The 19,311-nt window shown below is 35.2% G+C and overlaps 1 protein-coding gene across 2 annotated transcripts; it reads right to left on the bottom strand.

Moving 5' to 3' along the window:
* Positions 1-5,641: 5,641 nt before the first annotated feature.
* On the bottom strand, positions 5,642-8,494 carry LOC129887807 (uncharacterized). Of its 2 annotated transcripts, none has more exons than XM_055963140.1 (3): positions 7,781-8,494; positions 6,541-6,591; positions 5,642-6,187 (listed from the first exon to the last, which is right to left on the bottom strand). In XM_055963140.1, the coding sequence occupies exons 1-3, from the start codon at positions 8,225-8,227 to the stop codon at positions 6,086-6,088; spliced, it is 600 nt and encodes a 199-aa protein (XP_055819115.1). In that variant the 5' UTR covers positions 8,228-8,494; the 3' UTR covers positions 5,642-6,085. The 2 variants fall into 2 exon arrangements, with proteins under 2 accessions (XP_055819115.1, XP_055819046.1); XM_055963071.1 differs by having other exon boundaries at positions 5,643-6,187; positions 6,541-6,972; positions 7,781-8,493.
* Positions 8,495-19,311: the final 10,817 nt, after the last annotated feature.

Raw genomic sequence — 19,311 nt, 5'->3', positions numbered from 1 at the left:
GAGGCTTGTACATGTGACAACCAGTCCTCGGGGGATTTTGTAGTTGACTAAGATTTCCACTTTTATCTATTATCTATCTATTTTAAACTATTTCCACATTTTATTATGTTATTACTGGGTTTAGGCTAACTTGTCTTGTGGGATAAGTGTCATCACACTCGGATTCGGGGTTGTGACATTACATAATTCTGAAAAGGGTAGAAGTGAATTCTTCATTGTCTTTTGCTTGTGTATGTATCTGTATTCAAATATAAGAGATCATACTTTTAATAGGAATATCAAACCTTTTTTTACAACAAAATAAAAAAAATTATTAAATAGTACTAATATTTATGTACTCATCTCAATCATTATTAGACATCAATATAGTATTGATTAGTGGATCATAGATATTATCAAATTATTGACAACCAAGCTTGATATTTTTCATTTAGATGATCATAACGATTCTTCATTTGTTATGGAAACGGGGGTGTTTACGGTTCTATTTTTACATAAAAAGAAACCAAACTAATTATACAAATTATATGTTATCTATAATGTTGCGGAAATATCGTGGATTAACTAGGACATAATTACAAACAAAGAAAATAGAGAAGAAAATAACACAAGGATTTAACGAAGTTCGGCTAGGCCTAATCCTCCAAACAAAAGTAGAGAGCGTTTTCCACTATAAAAAAATTTATACAATGCTCTCAAGCCCTTAGGACTACATTGTGAATCCTCTGTGTCCTATAGAATCCCCAACAATATCCCTTATTTATAGACCTCAATTAGTCCCAAACCTATAATTTCTCAATCCTATAAGGACAATATATCCCTTTTCCAAATCTATTAGGACAAAGAGCCTCCTAAACCAATAGGGATTATGAGTTTTCTAAAATATACAAGGGAAAAATTAAAGACATAATTAACAAATCTTCCCCTTGACTTGAATTTCCTTCATCAATAGGAATAACATCTCTCTGCCTTGCCCTCAACCCTCCAAAGGGCTTATTGAGTATAACTCACACCAATGGAGTCTAGGCAATGCTAAACTTATTGGTTAGGACTGTCTTGGTCATCATATCCCCTGAATTATCATGTGTAGACACTTTCTTCACATCAACAACCCCTTTAGATACAATATCTCGGATAAAATAATGTCTCACAATCATATGTTTTGTCTGCTTCAAGCCTTGTAACCATATAGCCTCTTTCTTTGCATCTGTAATTGTTATATACTTAGCTTCTGTGATGGACAAAGCAACAATAGATTGCAAAGGTTTCTTCCAACTGATGACACTATCAAAAAGAGTAAAAATATAACCTGTTAGAGATCTTCTCTCGTCTAAGTCCTCTTCGATCAATTGTTGCATAGGTGCATCAACATTATCATCTTGATTAATGTCATGCACTTCCTCCACTTCTAAACTACTGGGCTAAGCTAGTGGAGATTCAACTTCTACCTATATGTAGTCACTAACACCACGATATTTTTCTGCTATTGCCTTTTCCTTCTAACTATCTAATGAGGCAGATTCATTGAATGTAACATTTCTACTAATAATTAACCTTGAAGTCTTTTGATCTGTGCACCACAATTTGTAACCTTTCACTTTAATTATATACCTTAGAAATATGCACTTCCTTGCTCTCGCCTCAAAATTTTCATCCCTCACATGAGTATAAGCAGGACAACCAAATATTCTTAAATTTGAATAATCGATAGGCGAATTGGGACAAACCTCAAAAGGAGGTTTGAACTCAATAGTTGTGGATGGAGATCTATTGATCAAATAACAAGTTGTATTGATTTGCTTCATCCCCAAAAACCTTTCTAACATATGAGTATGAAAGCATACACCGTGCCCTATCACAGATTGATCTGTTCATACGTTATCTAACACCATTTTATTATGGTGTTCCAACATAAGTATGGTGTCTCATTATGCCCTCTCTGTTGCAAAACTTATTGAACTCTAAGTTTCAAAATTTCAATTCATTGTCAGTTCGAAGACACTTAACTTTTCTTTCGCTCTACCTCTTAATCATCATCTTGCATTTAACAAATGTTGAAAATGCCTCATCTTTTATTTTCAGAAAATACACTCATAGCATTCTTGAGTAATCATCAATCAAAGTCACAAGTATCTTGCACCACTTCTAGAGGGAATTTTGTTTGGACCCCACATGTCTGAATATATAGTCTAATTTGTCTTCGGTCTTGTGCTCTGACTTTTTGCTGAACTTCACCCTTGTTCTCTTACCAAACACACAATGCTCATAAAAATTTAAAGCTTGATTTCTATAACCATCCAACAAATTTTGCTTACTCAACAAAGAGTATCCCTTGTCACTCATATGACCAAGTCGCAAGTGCTATAATTGAGACTGATTCAAATCACTCTTCCAAGAAGCTAAAATTGCTTCCCCTTTAACTATATTGGCTGATAATACAGTCAAGAATGAAACTTACCCTTCATGAGTACCATGGAGCCTTTACACGCTTTTAAGTGTTCCATTCTCTGAATGAAACTTATGTCCTTGATCATCCAAAGTTGAAAGAGAAATCAAATTTCTCTTCATTCTAGGAACATAATATTTCTGATAATGCTATCGAACATTCTCAATTTGATGATACTTATTCCCTCTACCTCAAATGGACCATCATCACCTAGGAAGATAGTCCCACTCGTCTTCTTGTAAGTGGCAAATTAATTTTTGTGTGGACACATATGGAAAGTTGCACCAAAATCAAGAACCCAAGAATCGTGCCTACAATCAGAACTCACAGCACAAGCTTCCCCTATATAGTCATTGTCATAAGAATTATTACAAGTGTCAACAATATTTGTTGAGTAATTAACTTTCTGTTTTCCTCTTTTTCTCCTTCAATTTAGGACCATCTCTTTTGAAATGACCTTGTTTTCCGCACTCATAGCAATTCTACTTCCTTACTCTAGACTTCGATCTAGCATTAGACTTTTTCCTATTAAAGTCTTTTTGTTGTGTTCTTTCCCTACTCACAAGACCTTCACCCTTAGCTCTCCTATCCGAAAAGCTCTTCTTCAACTCTTTAGATTTTAGTGCATTACTAACATCATCAAGTAAGATATGTCGTTTCCATCTAGGAATGACATAACACAATTAAGGCTTGATCCTCTCTTTCAAATTTTGATATCTACATTCTTCAAAATCCATTATAATTGAACTAAATTCATCAAGGTGAGTTTTGACCAGTGTACCTTCATTCATAGGAATATTGTATAACCTTTTTTTCAAGTAGAGACGATTACAATTTTTTAATATAGAGTTACTTCTTCCATGCCGTTATTGTAGATTTCTCTTCAACAATTTTTGAAAGAACGTTGTCTAAAAACCTCATGAATATCACACTCAAAGCCATCTCCTTCAGGTCTGCTTGTTCTAATTCTTTCAACTCTTCTGGAAAGACATCCTCAATTATTCCTATGTGAGAAATCTTCTTGTTGATACTTGATAATTATTCCCCTTGAATAAAATTTTGAACAGTATGAGTTAATAAATCTACTGATTTAGATCTCACGTGTAGCTTGAAATTACGAGTTTGTGGTAAACTACTTTTTTTTACTATCTGCTCTGCCTACGTGGCTCCTTGCTCAAATGTTCAGTAGAAAAAGATTGACAAATATATTGGCATCGAATGTCTAGATCACAGGACGTTGATTACTAGACATATATACAAATCATAAATGAATATCAGGACAATTGATACTCATATCTCCTGGGCGCTAACTTTCTTACTAGAGCCAGCCAAGTTCCATCCTTACTGCAGAAAAGTATCCTTCTCCTCCTTTTCATTCTTTGTACAACACTCCTCAACCTCACCTTTCTACAAAACCAACAGAAGGGTTAACTTCAATAGAGCAATAAGCAGGGGCAGAGCTATGTGGAAGTGAGGGGGTTCACTCGAACCCCCTCAAGCGAAAAATTACATTGTATATTGAAGGTTAAATTTGAATATTGTGGATATATACCTCTAATGAACCCCCTTAAAACAATTGGCAAGAGTAGCTCGGTGGTTAAGGGAGTTCATTTTATAATTGATGTTGTGGGTTCGTTTCTCGACAGCCCTTTTTTTTGGAGCCTTTAAGAGTTTCTCACTCCCTTTTCTATTTGGGTTTTGGATATGTTGTTGGGCTCAAGCCTTTTGCACTCTGAAATTGAGCAATTGGAGCTTAGTAGATAGAAATTAGTTAGCATATTTAATTCATTTATGCGTATTTGTTATTTACTTAATAGATAATTATTTTTATTTTTTCTCAAATTTAAATATTGTGTTTAAAATATTTTATACAATTTTTTTTATGCAATTGGAATGAAAAATCATGCCCGCATACTAGTTTAAAGCCCTAGCTAGATTTCTATAATTTCTAATTGATTTTCAATATTAACACATTTATATTTATCGAGTTACATAAGGTGTTCTTTTCAACTATATTTTTATTATTCTATATTAATATTTGTTTATCATCATTATTATTATTATTATTACTACTACTACTACTATTCTTTTTAAGAAACTTATTGGGTTATTAATTTGAAAGAAAAAATTTAAAATTTAAAATAAAGTAAAACATTCAAAGTGAAAGTAAAAAACACGATATTTTTTTTAAAAAAAGGGATAGGGTGTAGAGAAAAAATGGAAAGAAATGTTAAAAGGATAAATAAGATGGGTTAAAATTTAGCGGACGTCTACTTTGATTTTTATTTCTTTATTTGTTCATATGTTGAACCCCAAATTGAAACCTGCATCCGGCACTGGCAATAAGGATGAAACAAAACAAATGGAGAAACGGCCAACACAGCACTTAGAACCGGCGAGTATGAATATGTTTGGAATGGAAAGGACTCAAGCTTTTAGCAATGGACCATATTTCATGAATAATCAAAAGCAATAATGATTCAGTTGAGACCCTTCCATTGGCCGATAGATTGAAGTGCCATCCAATGGTACATCACTATGAGAGGTGTCAACATTTGCTACTAGAGCATTCAGGAAAACGCAATTTTGAAAGGTATCTTCGCAAACAACTGAGACCTAGTGACCTGTAAGAACTATGGTCTTTCAAGAATGAACGTTACTACTGTCAATTCAACGCAGAAGATTGTGTTGATGAGACCTCTATCAACTGTCCATCCAAATATGGTAATTCCTCCAGGATTGTTCTGCAAATACATCACTGCTAAACCAATTATACATAAAGTGAGTTTACTTGCATGAGATTAAATGCCACAGTATGAAGAAGAGAACATACAACAACAGGTATTGAGGTTGTCTATATTAATCTTCAATAAACACTTGTTTGGGATTGAGGGCGTAGTTGTTGTTGCATCAATTTCACTCCATTTGGGCCATTTTCGTTCCGTGGAGAAGGGAGGAAAAAAACAAAAGAAATGATAGCACCACAGGTAAGGGAGAATAGAGAGAGAAATTAGATTGATCAGATTTTAGTGTAATATGTTGCTAAAACCTTGAAAGGAGGCAGGGGACCTTTTTCATTTTTTTCTATCCTTTTTGTATGTGCATTAAGAAGTAGAGTTTTTGGGTAATGGCCGAGATTTGAGTAAATGATGTCTTAAGATTGACCTATCAGAGACATCAGTTCTTTTTGGCATGATGTTGATGAGCAAAAACACAATATGTATTCAACTGCACAATTTATTGAATTTCTGTTTGTGTAGAGAAGCCCATATTTCCATCAAGTGAAAATATTTATTTTCAGAAGCTTGCATGTGATCTATGGCCTTACCTACTAAGTAATTAAATGCTTCAACTTTTTGCAAACATGTATAGACAAAAGGGAATCCTGGTTCTGTCTCAGTACTGAGGTGTCATCAAAGTCAACTATTACACACCTAGGGCTTGTCTCTTTTGGTAGGAGGACATGTAAGAAGCCAATTGTGTATTTGTTGGTTCTGTTACAAAATCTACGGACTCCAAATAACTTTCTGAGAAGTTCATATCGAATGAGCTAGATCGATTAGCAGCTTCCAGGTAACTCATGCTACTTGTGTTTCTCATTTGTGATGCTTCACCTGAAGTGCATGTAGCCAAAGCATGTCACCTACTCGCTATTGATCCAATGCCTTGGGCTCTATGGGATATTTTTGCAGCAGCATTCAAGCAAAGGATCACCCCAACAACCTGAACAACCGAGGAGACCTGAAGACCAGACGAGGGAAGAATGATGAGAAAAAAGCCTTGAAAGTCAAGCTTTTAGACAAATGCCTCACTTCCAACAAAATGTGAATCATCACAGCTAATGAAGTACATGAAAATGCACATAAAGAAGTACATTGGACATGCGAATGGAAGGTTGATTACCTCAGTCATGAAAAGATTTCATGAAACTGTTGTTTTTCCAGAATTCTCAAATAAGTATGAAAATATTGTGAATTAACGACATTAACCAATGTGATGACCACGATACAAGGGAAATAATTGCATTTCAGATCAATTGAAAACTACAACCAGATAACATTTGTCTATTTAAAGGAAGGACGGTCAAAACTTACTGCAAAATCACCACCATTGATGTAAGTAATCAGCCCAGTATAACCAGTTGTCTGAAAGAGAGTCATAAAATGGCTCACAATGACAATTAAGAACAACAGCAGAAGATAGATTCGAAATCTATGGCTAATTTTGGAGATGTAATAACGTAGACGAATGTGCTCTTGTATCAAAACAAAACAATCAGGCTCCCTTTCCAAGAACTTCACATAGTCATCAAAGTGTATAATCTGTAAGCTGCAGACCAGGTGGAACAAAACACAAGCGGACAAGAAAATTGCAGTGATATAAGTCCATGATGAAACAAAAGCTAATGAAATGGCAGCCGATTGCCACCATAACTGGTGTTGCACATATAAAACACGAATTGTTTCACGTGCAGTCTTCAAAAGGAAACATGGTAGCACCCACAATAATAGCAAGCGAACAGAATCCTACAAAACAAAATACGGCAAAAGTTTTAAGTCCTAAATAAGACGTGGGGATAAATTACTAATGAAAGTGAAGAAGTCCTAATTGGAAACCTGGTTTATTCAGTACTTATGCTTAGGATGAAGACCAGGCTAGTAAACTTTCCTAGTTTGACTTCACTTTTATTTATTAATTTACTTACTTTTTGATAAGGTAATCTAGTTTGACTGCAGTAGCTGACCAGACATACGGAAATATTTTCATCCAGGGCTTGACAATTTCATTAATTTGTTAGAGTAAATACTACATCCATTTCTGAACCAAATATCAGGTAGCCCCTCAACTTGCATAAATAAGAGTAGTTGTCTTTCATCACAACACTTAAGTTTGCTGTTTGTTGAAGATCAGAAAGGTTTGTTTCTCTACATTTTACGACTATTCTCAGGAAGACAGAGGATGTGGTTACTAAAACATCATATCAGCTGGGTTAGTGCACTCCTTTAAGCATAAAACTCTCCAAGTTCCCAATCGTGTCTAGGAATGAGTCACAAAACATTGGAGCTCGCAGACCTCAACACATCTTTCAAACATATTTTCCTTCACTAAAGACGACAATTTTCCAAACTTGATTCGTAAAATAATGCATCAAAACTAGATCCACATAATCAACACAAACAAGAAGGTGGTATGGAAACATGGCATCACAGACAGGCTAAAACTGGGTTATTTGGCTTTTTCGCCTACAGAATTGTGTTGCCTACTCCTGTAGAAATTAAGATTGGGTTTTATCCTATCCAGACGAAGAAGCAATATTAGCATAGTAGCACTCACAGAGATCTTCTTATGATATTGATCACTGAAGCGCTCTATATGGCCGCTGTAGCGATCGACAAATAGGAACTTGCGTATTCCGTACTTGCGAAGGTTATGTGAAAGGCAAATCAAAGATGCAGCAGCTAGAAGAGCTTGAGAAACCAAAATATCAAACTCAAAGCTCTTAATTTGAGCATTTTGACAAGAGAGCTCCAGCATAACCATAGGAAGCAGAACCCCTAATAGCAAAAGGAAAACCCATGACAGCACAAAGCTTAAAACTGAAGACTGATTGAAACCCAACAAAGTGAGAAATAATTCTAACTTTTGAAGGGTTTTATCTAAATCAGTATCATCACGATCATGATTTCCATTTCCATTTTCTTGGGATTTGAGTAGAGGAGGAGGTTGATCCTGTTCTTGGGGTTGTGATTCTTCTACATGGACTATGAGGGTCTCATCCATTGGGCAAATTGGGATTAATCAACAAAGGTTTGAGAATTAAAGGAAATGAAGTCAAACCAATAAATCATTGCAACAAATCAGGAAATGATGCGTTGGACAAAGGGTTACAACATATGGGTAATCAAAGGATTACGTAAGACGGAGTAGGTCTAAACATGCTACTTTTAATACAGATATTCATCACTCTTCAGTGATTTGACTACAATAAGGAAAAAGGGAACTCTTGGTTTTGTACAGCAAAATGTATGACTTTACTTTGGAGATATCAATTTGAGTCTCGCCAAGTAGTATTATTCTTGTGCCTTTTCTTTTGGCAATATTATGATGTTGAAAATTAACTCGCGCTAAATTTTAGTATAATAAGTTGTTTAAATTTTACACAAATTTAAAATTTAAATATTTATTAGATATTTTAGACTTTTTGAATTTAAAATTATGCAAATTTTGTATTTAAATTGGTTAATCAAACCCCTCATATGGTTAATATAATAATTGAGACCTTTTTTTGCTTTCCCCGTCTTCTTCTTTAAAAAAAAAAAAAAACACAACATATGACTAGTGCAAAATGAGGAAGCTTAAACGCCATCTTTACTTGTAGTAATTAACCCAACATATTTGATTCAATTAATCTTGATCAATCACATACATAACCCCTCAACTTGTTTCTAAATTTTATTTTGGCATTCTAATTTAATTTTGTTTCATTTTAATCCTCTAACTCCAAATTTAAACATATAATACTAACCGGACATATTAATAAAATTATTCATCTTTTAAAATGTGTCAGAAATCTATTTTTAATATGAATATTTGGCATTTTTATCATTAACAACCTTCTATCCTATTTTTTAAAAAAACAAATTCTCTTCAACTCCATTTTTCCTTCACTACTTTACTTTTCCATTTATTTTCTTCATCTACCTCCTTTTATATTTAACTTTGTCTATACGAAAGATAATATTTGTTTATTTTAATTTACATAATTCATTTTATCTATATAAAATTTAAACTATCAGTTATATTCTACATTATAAAGGATTAAGTAAAATGTTATAATAATAAGTAAAGAGATAGATTGACGAGTACGATCTCATATCAAAATTTAGAAATATAGTTATCTGAATAATGTCAAATACTTTATTGATGTCACATAAATAGAAAAATATTAATATATTCATAGTAACATAAACTCAATGTTTATATTAACTTGTTCACTAATCAATCTCAATAATAAATGTTATAATTAATTAAATATAGCTAATTAATATATTCTTATATTGCTTAAAGATGATAAACTGATACAACTAATGTAAATTTAGATGATTTGGAGAAAATAAAATACGTGGCATTATTTAATTGGATTTCTTTTAATATTTGTCTAAAACGTGTCAAAACACGATGTAAAGCTTTTTGTGTTATATGGTTCATGAAAGATGGAGTTGGAATGTTGAAAATGAAACAAGGCTAAGTTGAGATGTAGTAAAAATTTGAGGCAAGTTAAAGAGGATGTATATGTTTCTTGCCGTTAATTTTCTTTTTTCATGTGCATGTATCCAGTAAAATGAAGGGGAGCCTTGGAGTAACTGGTAAAGTTGTTGCCATGTGATCAGGAGGTCACGTTTTCAACCCTTGAAAACAACCTCTGGCAGAAATGCAAGGTAAGACTGTGTACAATAGACCATTGTGGTCGAGCCCTTCCCCAAACCCTACGCATAGTGGGAGCTTTAGTGCATCGGGCTATCCTTTATGTATCCAGTAAAATAATTACTTCACTCGAGCCTTCCATAAATGTCTAGATCTATATCACTAGACTTTAGTTTTGAGTTATTTCAATAAATATGTTAGTGAGCTCATCTAATTTGTATATATTTTATAAATTCTTTGATTTAGTAGAATGTCCATTTACTAAATACATGAACTAGTTTCATTCATTATACATATATCCTAGGTTATATGAAGCATTTTGGATAAGAATGTATCTATTAATTTGAGCATTTAACGTGGTGACTTTTTGAGTGATTTATCAACCTATAAATAGGGATGTATTGAAATATACACTTGAACATAAGATACGTTCTCTCATTTATCTACATATTTTATCTTCTTAGCGTTATACTTATATTGTTATGAGCTTAATTTTACAAGACATTATGAACACGAGTTTGTCAAATCTCCCTCATAGATCAACTACTTTGCCTATTGTATGCCTTTTTACACCATGTCACATTCAATCTCTAAGATGATCCATGTTTACGGGCAAAAGTGTAGCAACCTCGATGATATTTACAATGTTGGATGTACTTCTTAGCATGACTCATTTCATCATCTCTATCAAGATCTTGTGATAGGTGTTTGTTTACTCCCACATCAGCTAAATATATATATATACATAATGACCCTCGTGGTTATTTTCTTGCATTTTTGTGAATTTTTTGTTTTGCCCCTTCCCGTAGCTTCTGTGCAGTGTTTGAGGTGTGTTGGAATAGGTGGCTGATGAGTGGGTGATTTTCACTCATTTGGAGTACTTTTCTTGTGATTTTGTGACACTCAAGTAGAGAAAAAGGCTAATTATTCTTTGAATATTGTTGTTTCAGGTATATTTTGATTGGCAAGGAGTTTTGATGAACAAGAATGAAAATTAGGAAAAATAGGAGCTAAAAGAATGATTTAAGAATTGGTAGCGCATTTGTTCTCCGTGAGCGTGGTCAACATACTCGCGAATGCAAAGACTTGATCAACAAAGGACCTCGAACGCGGTCAAGTTCATCTGCGAACGCAGAGACATGATTAACGTAGGTCCGCAAACACGGCAACCTTATCCACGAACGCGGAGTACAAAATGGTCCTAATCCGCGAACGCAGATAAATCTCCTTGAACGCAGGAAAGAAAGTTGTCAGGTACTAGGGGTAGATCTGAAACTTCACAATTAAATGTCAATTCACATTATACACTCATGCACAACTATTTTGGAAGATATACTAATTATACTTGGATATTTTTGAGCTTGGGCTTAGCTTTGAAAACCATTAGAGTGAATATTGAGAGCTTAATTTGTAATGATTTTTTAATCCTGTCTTCAACTCTTTGCTTTATATTGCTTGAATTCTAGGTGTAGTTGTTATGGTTATTTGGATTTTGTATTAGAGATAAACAATCTGTGGGTTATTGATTTTCATTTAGGAATTGAGTTTTTAATTATCTAATCAATTTCATGGGTTAATTGATTTCCTTTGGATTTGATCACTCCTTGGACTTGTCCATTTATTTTGATTGAGCTTGAAAGAGTCAAATGAGGTTGAAAAAAGTTGATTAGTGCATAATTTGAGGTTTATCAACTCATATATCAGATTTTAGCTAGAAATAGTGATCTATGCATTGCCTGGGCTGAATTAATTATGTTTTCACTTAAATTAGGTTCGAAAGAACTAGTTGAGAAATATTTGCCTATATTCGAGAAAAATAGGTGTATAATTTAGATTCTAGGCATATATGATTTTACCCGTGATTAATTGAGATTGTATGAAACTTGTATACAATGGATTGTATAGGTGTTGATTGATTTTCCATTCTCAAATCTCATTGGTATCCTTGCTTGAAAAGACTTTGTTCCTTGTTCTTTTCTACGCCCCCCTCCCAATCCTAAATTGTTACCAGAATCTTCATATTATAATTGTATCTTTTATTTCAAATTTAAACTAGTAGATTGTAATTCTTTATTTCTTCAATTACCTACACATTCTTTCTTGTGGGATTCGATCCCGATCGTATACACTAGATTTATATTGCTAACGGCCGCCTACACTTCGATTCATAAGGGTTAAGTTGAGCGTTATCAAAAATGACATCGTTGTCGGGAATAAATTGGCGTATTGAATTGATTTAGAATTTATAATTTACTAGTTTCTATCCAAACCGTGAATAGTTGTTTCTACTTTGTTTTTGTTTTATACTTTTGTTCAATGGCTTCTTGTGAAGGAACAATGTTTGGTGGTTGTAATCCTATGTTGATGATCCATGGCATTGTTGTGGAGGACTTCATGTTAGGGTTAGTTATGTGAAGGCTTCTATAGATGAAGAAATGTGTGAAAAGTTGGGTGTGGTGAGTCTATCTTGGCTCATAAGCTTTGGCTCAAAAGGTTAGACATGGTGAGGGTCTATAACATCTAATGCTCACAACGACAGATGATTTTCGAAATTTGCACCTAACTCGGTGCCATGAAATGATCCAATTTGAATTTAAAATTGCAACTTTGAAGACAAATATAAGAACAAGAATTGGAGCATGTCATGCTTCTCAACAAGTAGTCAAAATAACAAATGAGAGTTGGAGTTGCAAGAAGAAAGGATTGTGGTTAACATCGATAAATTCTTGGGTGTTTACAAACGAGCCAAGTCAATAAAATTCTAAGATACCGAAATCAAAGAAATGATACCAAGCTGCAAGAAAAAGTCAAAAACATCATTTATGGCGACTTTAATTCTCCTGGAAGTGAGAGTGTCGTTCATTTCAAGGACAAAATTTATGAAATTGAATATTTGAAAGGCCTTTTGATCCTTTCACTTATGCCCAATTACCCTCAAAGAAATAATGATTTGAAATTGGGTAAGAAATTCAAATCTTCAAATTGGAGAGATCAAGTGAGATTCTTGATGCTCTCATGTTGTCCACATGCTTTTCGAAGAGAAATTTATTTGAAGTTGGGGAAAAGGTTCATCGCCTAGAAGTGAAAACACAAAAAGTGATGAAATCGATGTCGCGCTACGACGTTAAATTGTGCGCTTGATGTAAGGCAACCCATCGGTATTCAAAAAAATTAATTTTTAGTTTGATTTTGAGTTTTTAATTTTTAAAATAGATTAGAATTTTATTTTTGACTAATCCTCATAATTTTAAGATTTTGGAAGTGTTTTGAATAGGTTTGGAAGCTAAAATTTGAATGGGTTTGAAGTTTGGGGGTCGTACTACCTAATAAATGGGACTTGGGATATTTTTTGATAGCTGGAGATCGCCTAAATGCATTGGGTGGGTCGCCAAAGTTGCCTGCACATCGCCAAAAACTTTAGAGAAATTTCACCCTTTCAGGCCTCATTTGTTCTCCGCGAGTGCGGATGAAAGTGTCTGTGAATGTGAAAGTCAGAATTAACTGATTGTCGCTAATGCGGCAATTTCCAGCTATTTCAACGTTATTAGTCTAATTATGTATAATTCACATCATATTGCAGGATTTCAAGTTGAATTTTAATGACCCATGTTATATGCTAGTTTCAAGTATGATTTATGAGATACGATCATGATTTTCAATTTATATTTTTATGAAAGCTTTATGAAAGATTTAAAAATGCTTTATGCAAATAAGTTTATGAATGATGATACTATTATGTTTCAAGCTAGCTGATGATAGGGCAAGTTAAGCCCTAAAGATGTTTATGATCAAAGATTTGTAATGATGGAAGACCTACACCCACATTGCATGAAGTTATATGACACATGAGCTAATCCTATCATTTTCTATGAAGATGCTAGATGAGCTATTCTTATGATTTTTTATAAAGATGGATTGATATTAGTTATTATCCTTTCATATAACGTTTATGATCATGTTTTTATGAGTTTTGTTGGGATATTTACTAAGTACCAAGAGAACTTTTTGGTGGGGTTTGGTTCAGTAATGTAGTTAGTTATCCAAGGAAGTCCTAGTAGCAACCTTTAATCCCAAACTACGTTACTCGTGTAGGTTTACATATGCCAATATGGCGAAGCTAGTGGATCCACATGATTTCAAGTTGAATTTTAATGACCCATGATATATGCTAGTTTCAAGTATGATTTATGAGATACGATCACGATTTTTAAATTATATTTTTATGAAAGCTTTATGAATGAGTTAAAGATGCTTTATGCAAAGAATTATATGAATGATGATGCTATTATGTTTCAAGCTAGCTGATGATAGGGCAAGTTAAGTCCCTAAAGATGTTTATGATCAAATATATGTAATAATGGAAGGCTTACACCCACATTGCATGAAATTATATGAATGATGATCTAATCCTATGATTTTCTATGAAGATGATAGATGATCTATTCTTATGATGTTTTATAAAGATGAATTGATATTAGTTATTATCCTTCCATATGACGTTTATGATCATGTTTTTATGAGTTCCATTGGGATATTGACTAAGCATCGAAAGAACTTTTCAGTGTGGTTCATTCCGATTATGTAGTTAGTTACCCAAGAAAATCCTAGCGACCTTTAGTCCCAAACTATGTTACCCGCGTAGGCTTACATATGCCAATATGGCGAAGCTAGTCGATCCACATAGCAAAGTTAAAAGAGCTACTTATGTGTATGCCCTGGCAAGGTAGCCTCCTCTGTTTCGATGTAGGAGTCATAGGATTTCATGTATTATCTTGGATAGTCTTATATGTCGGTTAAAGGTCCTATCCCACACAGTTTCAGTTGAGTTATGAGTTATTATGAAAGTTATGAGATTCTTTGATGTATTGACCAATGAGATAAATATTTTTTTTTATTTTCATAACTCTACTCATGTTTCAAAGATATTGTTCTTGCATTCCATTATTTATATTGATTATGTCCTATGTTTATTATTCATGCATCTTTCCATATACTTAGAACATTTCATGTACTAACACATACTTTTTGCCTACATTGTATCATAATGTAGGGACCGACGATCACATTCCTCATCCTCCCGTTCGTGGCTAGTAGTTGCTAGTAGTTTTACTGTTGGTGAGTCCTCATGTTCCGAAGATGAGACATTTTATTTCTAATGAGTATGATAACTTCTTTTACCTTTTATATTGAGTGATCTAGGAGATTGTCTTACGCCCTCATCTACACTAGTAGAGGTATGTTAGATGTTCATGGAGTCTATGTTGTCTCGTATTTCAGCATTTTAGAGACTTTCATCCTATATTGGGATTTTTTGCTTTCGTATCTTGATTCTTGTTTGTTTATTTAATTTACCTTATGTATGCTCATGAATGATATGCTAAGAAGCTTGGTGGGGTCCTTCGGGATTCTAATCACCGTGTTATGACTAGGTCCTAGGTTAGGTCATGGTAAACTTGGTATTAGAGAACAAGGTTCAAGTGTCTTAAGGAGTCTAACATGCTGCATCGAGTAGAGTCTTGTTCATCGGTGTGAAGCGAACGACATATATGAATAGGAGACTATAAGGTGTCTTAGGAAACACTTCACTGCTTTCATGATCTCATCGTACTATAGAGTTGAACTGTAAGATTTCCTCCTCTAACACTTTCTCTTTGCAATTATAGAATCATGCCTCCACGAAGATACCCTATTCGAAGGAAGGTTGTGGAAGAGGAGCCACAAACTACGAATGCTCTTTCGAATGGCTAAGTGACTAATGCAGAGTTTCGAGCCACTTTCCAAATGCTAGCCCAAGCTATTACTACTCAAGTGAATCGAGGGGTAGACGTTCCTCAAATTGTGACTACTCTTACTTCGAGAGTTAGAGATTTCACAAGGATGAACTGTCACGCCCTGAGAGGGTACCCTAGACGTAACCGGCACCCGAAGGCCATTTCTGACCTCCGAGCGAACCACCTGGTCCAGTCACACATTCATTCAATCACATTCTCTTAGCGGAAACTCAATTAAAGAAATGCTATTCATATATGGGGGCCGAAGGCCAAACATTTACAACCCAACAAGACAATAAAATAAGACTCCTCGAAATAACAGTTCGACCTCCCCACACTCCAGTCTATGAAGCCTCTATCAAAGTCTAAGAGGTGCCAATGACAAGTCCATGGCTACCAACAATCAAAGTAAAGGAAATGTCAACAAAACTGTACATGAAGGCTCAACATCCTCCGAAAACTAGGAGGACTCACCAACTAGCTGAGGGTGTACGTAGATCTTCAACGAAGCGCCGGTTGATGATCTCTAGTACCTATCTCTGCATCATGAAACGATGCAGGCCAAACGGCATCAGTACATGGAATGTACGAGTATGTAAAATAGCCGAATACAACGAACATCAAGAAAGAATTAATCAACTCGGAAGTTCAACTCAAGAGGAATAACAACTCAATCAAATGTCCTAAGTCTAAACAAGAATATGATTTAGACGGGACCAATCACATACAATTCAACTCAATCTGACTCAGAGTACTATCAATACCTATTTGGGAGTTTCTCTTAACCGACAACCATCACTTATGAGCCAGTGAAAGTACAACAAACCGACGTTGTTGCCGCGTCCGCTCATACTTTGCCAGGGTATGAACGAATCAACAAATCATGGATCCAATCCAACCAGGTCCTATAATGTCAGGACAAATCTCTCGGGGAAGCATCCGACTTAAACGGTTCCATCCCCCCTACGTTTGGCGACGCAGTTATTGGGTTCGAGTATGGACTATACTCTTGCCCAATTCGGTGCTCGATACTCCTCCCAAGACTCAATGCTCATAAAACTCCATCCAATCAACTCAATCAACTCATATCGACAAGTCTCGCTACAATCCTGTCATCTCATCAACTCTATCACAATCACATCTTTCTCAATCGTACTATCCGATCAATCTCAAGCATATCATTCAAGAAATTTAAATGCACATATGTAGCATCATCTAGATATAATCAATCATTCCTTTCATCCATTTGAGAAATCTTTTGAGGCTTATCACAATTTCAAGACTTTAAATTCACATTGTTTATAATAAACAACATTTTTAAGAAAATAGCATCCTTTATCAAAATCTACATAGTCAAGAAGATCAATAGAACATATTTAACAACTCATTTTCATCAACTCGTACTCACATAGAGGCTCATTTTGGGAACTTCTTAACTCCACAACATCAATACATATAGAATCAAATAAATAGGGGACAAAGTTCATACAAGCATAAACCATACCAAGAAACTCTATTTTCATGAACATCTAACCTCAAAGCAAGAATAGGGCACATGGGTGGACTCAACCCATGTTTTGGATAGCCTTACATACCTTAGTGAAGACTTGAAGAAAACTTTGTGGTTGTGTCTTCAATGGAAAACTCAAACCTTGAAGCTCTTGGAACTCTTATTGTTGGAAATGGAGAAGAAGAAGAAAAGAGAGAGAAGCTAGGGCTTTTTAGAGAGAGGGTGAGGCTGCAAAATGTGTTCCCAAAAGACCAAGGGTAACATATACATAATTTGGGTAAGTTCCCAAATTGCCCCTCCTCAAAAGTTCCGAAAATAGGCTAAAAACGCACCTGGCGCGATAGTGGCGCGTCGCGCCATTGCAGCGCCAGGCTGAATTCGCCTAAAACCTGCACACCTCGTAGTGGCGCGCCGCGCCAGAGACCAAACTACTGAGGCATGTTTCTGGCGCGATAGTGGCGCGTCGCGCCCTTACAGCGCCAAGGCCAAAGTTTCTGGATTCTGGAAAATTGGCCTGAAAAACCCTACACAACTTTTAGTGGCGCGTCGCGCCAAGGACCAAACTACTGAGGCATGTTTCTGGCGCGATAGTGGCGCGTCGCGCCCTTACAGCGCCAAGGCCATTTCCCCAGCAGTTGCAACCCAGGCCAAAAATGAAATTCCTGCCGTGCTAGTTCGTCTTAGGATCGTCATATCTTTTGACTCCAAACTCCAAAATGTACGTTCTTGGTGGCGTTGGAAAGAAGACTCAACGACCTTTAATTTGATAGGTCGTGGGCCACCCAGATTGACGTCCTTCAAAAGATAGGGTTATTAAAAGTCGACCCTTATACGAACTCATCCTAAACTTAGCCACGACGGATCTTTTGGGACTTAGCTCGGTCCTAGGGTCCTTTATGACCCCACATTACCTCCAACGCTCTTTAGTTTCTCAGGGACTCATCTTAACTCGAGCACATACTTCGAACTAAATACGACGGGCCCCACACGTGTACAAGGGAGGCCCAAATCTTAGAGGAAAGTTTTTGAGGGGTGTTACATGAACATTCTAGAATTTCATGAATCCAAGGTTGATGAGGAACCCTAAGACTTTGTTGATGAATTGTACAAGACTGTTAGTATGGGAGTGTCTTCGGAAGAGAAGGTGGAATTGGCGGCTTACCAACTCAAAGGTGTCGCTCAAGTTTGGTACAATCAATGGTTAGCCGAAAGGGTTGAAGATGGCCCCATAGGTTGGGAAAAGTTCAAAGTTGCATTTCTTGATCACTTCTTCCCACACGAATTAAAGGGAGGCAAAGGTGTTGGAATTTATCAACCTCAAACAAAGAAACATAAGGGTGAGGGAGTATGCACTCAAGTTCACAAAGTCACTATAACAAAAAAGAGATTTAGCGGCAATTAAAAATGGTATTAGCAGCAATAACAATGGCCACGATACCATTTACCAGCCAATGTACTTTAGCCACTGTATCCGAGGTCGGCAAAGGATTTTGCAACCTTTCGGACAAATGCTGGTAAAACTAAAATCTATTGCCGCTAAAATCCTCTTGTTTTAGCAGCAATTGTCTGCGGTCATTAAGATGGTTGATAAATCGAATCCAAAACAGCTAGTTATGCTCATGTTGCATCCATTTTTATAGCCGGTAAATCTAATTAAATTGTCGCCAAAATGCACTAGTTATAGTGGCAATTAAGATGGCTGTTAAATCCAATCTGAAATGACTAACATGTTCATGTAGCATCCATTTTTATAGCCCGTAAATTCAATAAAATCGCCCCTAAACATCCATGTTTAATGACAATAGTTTAGTGGCAATTATAAAAGCTAGAAGATCCTTGTGAAAATATCTTAATTTTCCCCATTTAGCGTTCAATTTTTATGGCTAGTAAATCCACTTAATTTGGCTCTAAAAGTCGCAAGCTTTAACAATCAACTGCTTAGCCACCATTAATAGAGATTACCTCCATTCATCAAATTATATATTTTGCACTTGGAATGATACATCTATAACTAGTAAACCCAACAAAACTATTATTAAAAGAGAGCCTATTAGAGGCGACAAAGTTTGTCAAATGCTAAAAAACATATGATATTAATTGATAAAACATGATATATCTTATCAAATCCAAACAAACAAACAAACAAAAAGGAAGTACTA

Source organism: Solanum dulcamara, chromosome 1, assembly GCF_947179165.1.
Source record: "Solanum dulcamara chromosome 1, daSolDulc1.2, whole genome shotgun sequence".
NCBI lineage: Eukaryota > Viridiplantae > Streptophyta > Magnoliopsida > Solanales > Solanaceae > Solanum > Solanum dulcamara.
This window is presented reverse-complemented; position numbering and strand designations above follow the sequence as displayed.

What these genes read in the sequence shown, in the direction of transcription:
- LOC129887807 (XM_055963071.1), bottom strand. Translation starts at nt 8,227, where the DNA reads ATGGATGAGACCCTCATAGTCCATGTAGAAGAATCACAACCCCAAGAA. An exon ending in AATATCATAAGAAGATCTCT is followed by an intron (nt 6,973 to 7,780) that starts GTGAGTGCTACT and finishes TTTGTTTTGTAG; the next exon opens with GATTCTGTTCGCTTGCTATT. An exon ending in TCAATGGTGGTGATTTTGCA is followed by an intron (nt 6,188 to 6,540) that starts GTAAGTTTTGAC and finishes TCTGGTCTTCAG; the next exon opens with GTCTCCTCGGTTGTTCAGGT.